The following is a 10000-nucleotide window of genomic DNA, read 5'->3' as shown; positions in this document are numbered from 1 at the left end:
GAAGTTCAGAATTGAAATACAATCAACGTAACGAGTTTGATGATGTTGCATAGGAGGAGTGTAGCTGTGAGGAGGAGTGTAGCTGTGAGGGGTGTAGCTGTGAGGGGTGTAGCTGTGAGGGGTGTAGCTGTAAGGAGGAGTGTAGCTGTGAGGAGTGTAGCTGTGAGGAGTGTAGCTGTGAGGGGTGTAGCTGTGAGGAGGGGTGTAGCTGTGAGGAGGGGTGTAGCTGTGAGGAGGAGTGTAGCTGTGAGGAGGAGTGTAGCTGTGAGGAGGAGTGTAGCTGTGAGGGGTGTAGCTGTGAGGAGGAGTGTAGCTGTCAGGAGTAGTGTAGCTGTGAGGAGGAGTGTAGATCTGAGTTCTCTACTGAGCTCTTAGCTAACGGAGCTGAACACTGCTTCTCCCTGGATTCACTCTTAAGCCCCCTCGTTTAAATGCCTCTGCTGTTTACTCTGAAGGGTGTCTGAGATTCAGCCTCATCTGCTACACCACTCCACCACTACACCACTATACCACTCCATCACTACACCACTACACCACTATACCACTATATCACTACACCACTACACCACTCCACCACTATACCACTACACCACTATATCACTACACCACTATACCACTCCATCACTACACCACTACACCACTCCACCACTATACCACTACACCACTCCACCACTACACCACTACACCACTATACCACTACACCACTACACCACTACACCACTATACCACTATACCACTACACCACTATACCACTACACCACTACACCACTCCACCACTATACCACTACACCACTCCACCACTACACCACTATACCACTACACCACTATACCTCTCCATCACTACACCACTCCACCACTACACCACTACACCACTACACCACTATACCACTATATCACTATACCTCTCCAACACTACACCACTCCACCACTACACCACTCCACCACTATACCACTACACCACTCCACCACTATACCACTACACCACTACACCACTATACCACTACACCACTACACCACTATACCACTACACCACTATACCACTCCACCACTACATCACTATACCACTACATCACTATACCTCTCCATCACTACACCACTCCACCACTACACCACTCCACCACTATACCACTACACCACTACACCACTCCACCACTATACCACTACACCACTACACCACTATACCACTATACCACTACACCACTACACCACTACACCACTACACCACTATACCACTACACCACTATACCACTCCATCACTACACCACTACACCACTCCACCACTATACCACTACACCACTCCACCACTACATCACTATACCACTACATCACTATACCTCTCCATCACTACACCACTCCACCACTACACCACTCCACCACTACACCACTACACCACTACACCACTACACCACTATACCACTACACCACTATACCACTACACCACTACACCACTCCACCACTATACCACTACACCACTCCACCACTACACCACTATACCACTACACCACTATACCTCTCCATCACTACACCACTCCACCACTACACCACTCCACCACTACACCACTACACCACTCCACCACTACATCACTATACCACTACATCACTATACCTCTCCATCACTACACCACTCCACCACTACACCACTCCACCACTATACCACTACACCACTCCACCACTATACCACTACACCACTACACCACTATACCACTATACCACTACACCACTACACCACTACACCACTATACCACTATACCACTACACCACTATACCACTACACCACTATACCACTCCATCACTACACCACTACACCACTCCACCACTATACCACTACACCACTCCACCACTACATCACTATACCACTACATCACTATACCTCTCCATCACTACACCACTCCACCACTACACCACTCCACCACTATACCACTACACCACTCCACCACTATACCACTACACCACTATACCACTATACCACTACACCACTACACCACTACACCACTATACCACTATACCACTACACCACTATACCACTACACCACTATACCACTCCATCACTACACCACTACACCACTCCACCACTATACCACTCCACCACTATACCACAATACCACTACACCACCACACCACTCCACCACTATACCACTACACCACTACACCACTCCACCACTACACCACTATACCACTACACCACTACACCACTCCACCACTATACCACTACACCACTCCACCACTACACCACTATACCACTAAACCACTATACCTCTCCATCACTACACCACTCCACCACTACACCACTCCACCACTACACCACTATACCACTACACCACTACACCACTCCACCACTATACCACTACACCACTCCACCACTACACCACTATACCACTACACCACTATACCTCTCCATCACTACACCACTCCACCACTACACCACTCCACCACTACACCACTATACCACTATATCACTATACCTCTCCAACACTACACCACTCCACCACTACACCACTCCACCACTATACCACTACACCACTCCACCACTATACCACTACACCACTACACCACTATACCACTACACCACTACACCACTATACCACTACACCACTATACCACTCCATCACTACACCACTACACCACTCCACCACTATACCACTCCACCACAATACCACTATACCACTACACCACTACACCACTCCACCACTATACCACTACACCACTACACCACTCCACCACTACACCACTACACCACTATACCACTACACCACTCCACCACTCCACCACTATACCACTATACCACTACACCACTACACCACTCCACCACTATACCACTACACCACTACACCACTCCACCACTCCACCACTATACCACTACACCACTACACCACTCCACCACTACACCACTATACCACTACACCACTACACCACTCCACCACTATACCACTACACCACTCCACCACTACACCACTATACCACTACACCACTATACCTCTCCATCACTACACCACTCCACCACTACACCACTCCACCACTACACCACTATACCACTATATCACTATACCTCTCCAACACTACACCACTCCACCACTACACCACTCCACCACTATACCACTACACCACTCCACCACTATACCACTACACCACTACACCACTATACCACTATACCACTACACCACTACACCACTATACCACTACACCACTATACCACTCCATCACTACACCACTCCACCACTATACCACTTCACCACTATACCACTATACCACTACACCACTCCACCACTATACCACTACACCACTACACCACTCCACCACTACACCACTATACCACTACACCACTCCACCACTACACCACTATACCACTATACCACTACACCACTCCACCACTACACCACTATACCACTACACCACTACACTACTCCACCACTACACCACTATACCACTACACCACTACACCACTACGCCACTACACCACTATACCACTATACCACTCCATCACTACACCACTACACCACTATACCACTACACCACTACACCACTCCACCACTATACCACTACACCACTCCACCACTACACCACTATACCACTACACCACTATACCTCTCCATCACTACACCACTCCACCACTACACCACTCCACCACTACACCACTATACCACTATATCACTATACCTCTCCAACACTACACCACTCCACCACTACACCACTCCACCACTATACCACTACACCACTCCACCACTATACCACTACACCACTACACCACTATACCACTACACCACTATACCACTCCATCACTACACCACTACACCACTCCACCACTATACCACTCCACCACTATACCACTATACCACTACACCACTACACCACTCCACCACTATACCACTACACCACTCCACCACTACACCACTATACCACTACACCACTCCACCACTACACCACTATACCACTATACCACTATACCACTACACCACTCCACCACTACACCACTATACCACTACACCACTACACTACTCCACCACTACACCACTATACCACTACACCACTACACCACTACGCCACTTCACCACTACACCACTATACCACTATACCACTCCATCACTACACCACTACACCACTCCACCACTATACCACTACACCACTACACCACTATACCACTACACCACTATACCACTACACCACTATACCACTACACCACTCCACCACTATATCACTACACCACTATACCACTACACCACTATACCACTACACCACTATACCTCTCCATCACTACACCACTCCACCACTACACCACTCCACCACTATACCTCTCTATCACTACACCACTCCACCACTATACCACTACACCACTACACCACTCCACCACTATACCACTACACCACTCCACCACTACACCACTATACCACTACACCACTATACCTCTCCATCACTACACCACTCCACCACTACACCACTCCACCACTACACCACTATACCACTACACCACTATACCTCTCTATCACTACACCACTCCACCACTACACCACTATACCATTACACCACTATACCTCTCCATCACTACACCACTCCACCACTACACCACTCCACCACTACACCACTATACCACTACACCACTATACCTCTCTATCACTACACCACTCCACCACTATACCACTACACCACTACACCACTCCACCACTACACCACTCCACCACTATACCACTACACCACTCCACCACTACACCACTACACCACTCCACCACTACACCACTACATCACTACACCACTATACCACTACACCACTCCACCACTACACCACTATACCACTACACCACTATATCACTACACCACTACACCACTCCACCACTCCACCACTACACCACTCCACCACTACACCACTATACCACTACACCACTACATCACTATACCACTACACCACTATATCACTACACCACTACACCACTATATCACTACACCACTACACCACTATACCACTATACCACTACACCACTATATCACTACACCACTACACCACCACCACTCCACCACTACACCACTACAGCACTACACCACTACAGCACTACAGCACTACACCACTATACCACTACACCACTACACCACTACACAACTATACCACTATACCACTACACAACTACAGCACTACACCACTACACCACTATATCACTACACCACTATACCACTACACCACTATACCACTATATCACTACACCACTATACCACTACGCCACTACACCACTACACCACCCTCCATGGGCAGAGAATAAACAGGGTTTGATTAACGCCCAGTCAGACCTGCATCCTTCCTTCACTGTAGATGTGAGAATACAGGGTAATACATGGTAATGCAGGGTAATGCAGGGTAATACGGGGTAATACAGGGTAATGCAGGGTAAATGAGGGTCCTCTGTGTGTGTGTTTCTAATGCATTTGTCTAATGTTTCTTCAGATACTATTCAGACTAAGATTCAGATAATATTTAGACTCTCAAACTTTGTTAGATCTCTAAGTAAAAAAGAAGTGTATCAGCAGAATTCATTACCAGTACAGCATCAGATTTCAGTACCAGTACAACAAAGCTTGAGGAAGCAGTTAAGGGAAAAACCGTAAGATCCTCGTAATGCTCACTGAGGTCACCAAGGAGCTGGTGAATTACAGTCATCAGTGATCCATTAGCATCAGAACGAAATGAAGCCATTTCATTTCTGACATTTAATAAGGCAGTAGAACAATATGGCTGCATTTCCTTAACTGCCTCTTTCACAAGTGTCTTATGGCCACTCCAGTAAGCACCCTCATTCTGCTTGGAGTGGCATGAAATTCGACTGTAGTGGTAATCTCAGTCCCTGCCAATCATGTCTGAGTGAAGGAGGAGGGGGCGTGGTCAGGAATCTGTCTCCTCCTTTGCGCTCTGACCCTAGGTGGAGAGAGGGCGTGGATGGGGCGGGGCTTCCCCACAGCTGGGTTAGGATAATGCAAGATCGCCATGCCAATATGGAGGTCGCGTGATCTACAAGGCATGTCTAATAAACTATATAAAAAAAAAAACTCAATAGAACATAAAAGGAAGTAGGGAGTCTAACTAGTGTAGCGAGTCTAACTAGTGTAATGAGTCTAACTAGTGTAATGAGTCTAACTAGTGTAGCGAGTCTAACTAGTGTAATGAGTCTAATTAGTGTAATGAGTCTAACTAGTGTAATGAGTCTAACTAGTGTAGCGAGTCTAACTAGTGTAGCGAGTCTAACTAGTGTAATGAGTCTAACTAGTGAGTCTAACTAGTGTAATGAGTCTAACTAGTGTAGCGAGTCTAACTAGTGTAATGAGTCTAACTAGTGTAGCGAGTCTAACTAGTGTAGCGAGTCTAACTAGTGTAATGAGTCTAACTAGTGTAATGAGTCTAATTAGTGTAATGAGTCTAACTAGTGTAGCGAGTCTAACTAGTGTAATGAGTCTAATTAGTGTAATGAGTCTAACTAGTGTAGCGAGTCTAACTAGTGTAGCGAGTCTAACTAGTGTAATGAGTCTAACTAGTGTAGCGAGTCTAACTAGTGTAGCGAGTCTAACTAGTGTAATGAGTCTAATTAGTGTAATGAGTCTAACTAGTGTAGCGAGTCTAACTAGTGTAATGAGTCTAACTAGTGTAGCGAGTCTAACTAGTGTAATGAGTCTAATTAGTGTAATGAGTCTAACTAGTGTAGCGAGTCTAACTAGTGTAATGAGTCTAATTAGTGTAATGAGTCTAACTAGTGTAGCGAGTCTAACTAGTGTAGCGAGTCTAACTAGTGTAATGAGTCTAACTAGTGTTTCGTATTTATTCTCTAAATCAAATTATAATATCATGGACACTACCACATGCAGTAGTGCTGACCAGGGGCGCAGATGGCACTGGGGACGGGGGGGGACATGTCCCCTCCAGATTTATATTGACCCCATCCAAAATCTAGCATCTACAAGCATAAACGTATATTGTACAGCTTGGTCCCCTTCTCTTCAGAATTTCCATCTGCGCCCATGGTGCTGACATATAGCAGAGCTCCTCTGTAAATGGTCAGTTTGATGTTTTTGTATGTGTTTGTGCTTGTATGTGTGTGTGTGTGTGTGTGTGTGTGTGTGTGCGCGCGTGCGTGTGTGTGTGCATTTGTGTGTGGGTGTGTTTACAATCACAATAATATGTACTTATATGAGTGAATTCTTGGCTTGTATGATGTCTTGGTTTTAAACTATGTGTTTGTTTCCTGGTTTTCAGCTGTGTGTTTTGTCTCTGGGCGTAATTGCAGCTGTGGGTATGTTTCACCCCGCCCCCATTTTACCCACACAACCTTGCTTTGATTCCCACACAACCAGCTGAGATCAGTGCCCACAAGAAGGCGTGCGCATGTGTGTGTGTGTGTGTGTGTGTGTGTGTGTGTGTGTGTGTGTGTGTGTGTGTGTGTGTGTGTGTGTGTTTGTGTGTGTTTGTGTTTATTAGAGTGTCCAGGGATCTTGGACACACCATGCCTAAATAATCAACTTTGTGTCACTTTTAACTTAAAGCAGGACCAAAGCTCTAAACACAGCAGGGTTTTTCATAGTATTTGTACATTATGGGGTGTCTGATTTTAAAAAAGCTTTTCAAAAGCTGTTTGGATTCAGCGCGTCATCTGTATGTGGTCGGCCAAGGTGTGTGATGATTGGGAAGTTATGTGAGCCTTGGCTGGGCTTTGTGTGTGAATATGTGGACTATTAATGCCTCGGCCTCATTTGAAAGTCAAATGCATGTAGCAGTTTCTTACCGACTGAAGACTTTGCAGTCTTTGAACTGGGTAACAGATTTGAACTGGGTAATTCCATAAAATAAACCTGCTCTCTGGGTCAGGGGGAAGTGCAGGACTTCCTTTAGGTGGCGCTGGTGCACAGGGGTCACTGCAGTGAAATTCATCCTTAAGGGTGTGAAGAGTTTTAAAGCCTTCTTGCTCTATTGCTTCCAGGACGTGCAGCCAATCACAGGGCACGGTTCCCTTGTACTTGTACATTGTGCAGCCAATCAAAGAGCACAGTCCATTTGAACTCTTAGCCCATGCATCCAATTAAAGCTCCAAACGAATGTTTATGTTAATACACCACTGCCATTGTTGTGTTGTTGCTTTAAACCTTGTAATTGGTATGAATTTCTCAGACCTGTAATATGAATGCTGTAACGTGCGGGTGGGCTGGACGCAGGAGATGATAACACTAAAATGAAAGAAAGTAACACCAAAGCAAACTAAGATAAAGCATAGACACAAACACCAGACAATACGCAGTAACTGAGTGGGAACCTATCATAAAGTTCAAACATGAGAGGACTAAAACACTCAGCTAAACATAAGAACTAACTAAACGAGGACACAATGACAAAGACAGAGCTAGCAACTACAATACTGATTACAAAGGAATAACAAAGAACACAGAAAGACCGAACTTACGACACACATACACAATTTCACTAGACGCTCAGGATAGCACAGATTTCACAATTGCCAACAAACAGACGCAGACAGACAGACGCAGTCCTGTGTTTCTAGTCCTGTTCTGAGGGAGGCATGATGTCATGAGGTGAATTTGTGTTATGGCCCGCTGTTTCTGCCATCACGTTCATGACAGGCTCTGTCTTCTCTACCACTACGTGTTGTTTCAGGTTTATACGAGATACGGCAAGTGCTACACGTTCAATGGCAACAAGACAACGTCCAGGAGGACGAAGCAGGGGGGGATGGGTAACGGCCTGGAGGTGATGTTGGACATCCAGCAAGACGAGTACCTGCCCATATGGAGAGAGACCAGTGAGGCAGCGGCCGTCTCTTTACTGCTGTCTTACACACCTCACACACACACACCACAAACACCTCATACACACACACACACCTTACACACACACCACAAACACCTCACACATCACACACACACACACACCTCACACACACACCTTACACACACACCTCACACACACACATCACACACACCTCACACACACATCACACACACACACCTTACACACCTCACACACACCTTACACACACACCTTACACACACATCTCACACACACACACCACACACACCTCACACACACATCAAACACACACACCTTACACACCTCACACACACACCTAACATACCTAACACACACACCTCACACACACACACCTTACACACACACACCTAACACACCTCACACACACACCTTACACACCTAACACACATTACACACCTAAAACACCTTACACCCCTAAAACACCTTACACACCTTACACACATATAGGTAGCAAGACAAGAGTGAGTTCTCTGTGAAATGGTCTTACGGTGCTGCACCTATCTCCCATCCCTGTGTCTCCCACCCCCGTGTCTCCCACCTCTGTGTCTCCCACCTGTCTCCCACCCCTGTGTCTCCCACCCCTGTGTCTCCCACCTCTGTCTCCCACCCCGTGTCTCCCACCTCTGTGTTTCCCACCCCTGTGTCTCCCACTCCTGTGTTTCCCACCTCTGTCTCCCACCCCGTGTCTCCCACCTCTGTGTCCCACCCCTGTGTCTCCCACCTGTCTCCCACCCTCGTGTCTCCCACCCCTGTGTCTCCCACCTCTGTGTCCCACCCCTGTGTCTCCCACCTGTCTCCCACCCTCGTGTCTCCCACCTCTGTCTCCCACCCCTGTGTCTCCCACCTCTGTCTCCCACCCCGTGTCTCCCACTCCTGTGTCTCCCACTCCTGTGTCTCCCACTCCTGTCTCCCACCCCTGTGTCTCCCACCCCTCTGTGTCTCACCCCTGTGTCTCCCACCCCTGTGTCTCCCCCTGTGTCTGTAGATGAGACGTCTTTAGAGGCAGGGATACGTGTTCAGATCCACAGCCAGGATGAACCTCCCTATATTCACCAGCTCGGCTTTGGAGTCTCACCAGGATTCCAGACGTTCGTGTCATGTCAAGAACAAAGAGTAGGAGCCCTACCAGCACTACACTATAGTAAAGAACTACAATACCCACAGGGGCAAGCATACTCACCACCAGCACACCAC

The 10000-nt window shown here is 47.1% G+C and overlaps 1 protein-coding gene across 7 annotated transcripts in view; it reads left to right on the top strand.

The window, feature by feature from the left end:
• asic4a (acid-sensing (proton-gated) ion channel family member 4a) overlaps positions 1-10000 on the top strand; it is an 86103-nt gene that overhangs the window by 66164 nt on the left and 9939 nt on the right. For all 7 annotated transcript variants that reach the window (XR_013130381.1, XR_013130379.1, XR_013130378.1 and 4 more), the window contains exons 2-3: positions 8633-8777; positions 9792-9919. Coding sequence is in view for 3 of the 7 variants with exons in the window: in XM_077002157.1 (XP_076858272.1) it covers positions 8633-8777; positions 9792-9919 (273 nt within the window). In the remaining 4 variants the exon portion in view is untranslated. The remainder of the gene's footprint in view (positions 1-8632; positions 8778-9791; positions 9920-10000) is intronic.

Source organism: Brachyhypopomus gauderio, chromosome 4, assembly GCF_052324685.1.
Source record: "Brachyhypopomus gauderio isolate BG-103 chromosome 4, BGAUD_0.2, whole genome shotgun sequence".
Classification (NCBI taxonomy): domain Eukaryota; kingdom Metazoa; phylum Chordata; class Actinopteri; order Gymnotiformes; family Hypopomidae; genus Brachyhypopomus; species Brachyhypopomus gauderio.
This window is presented reverse-complemented; position numbering and strand designations above follow the sequence as displayed.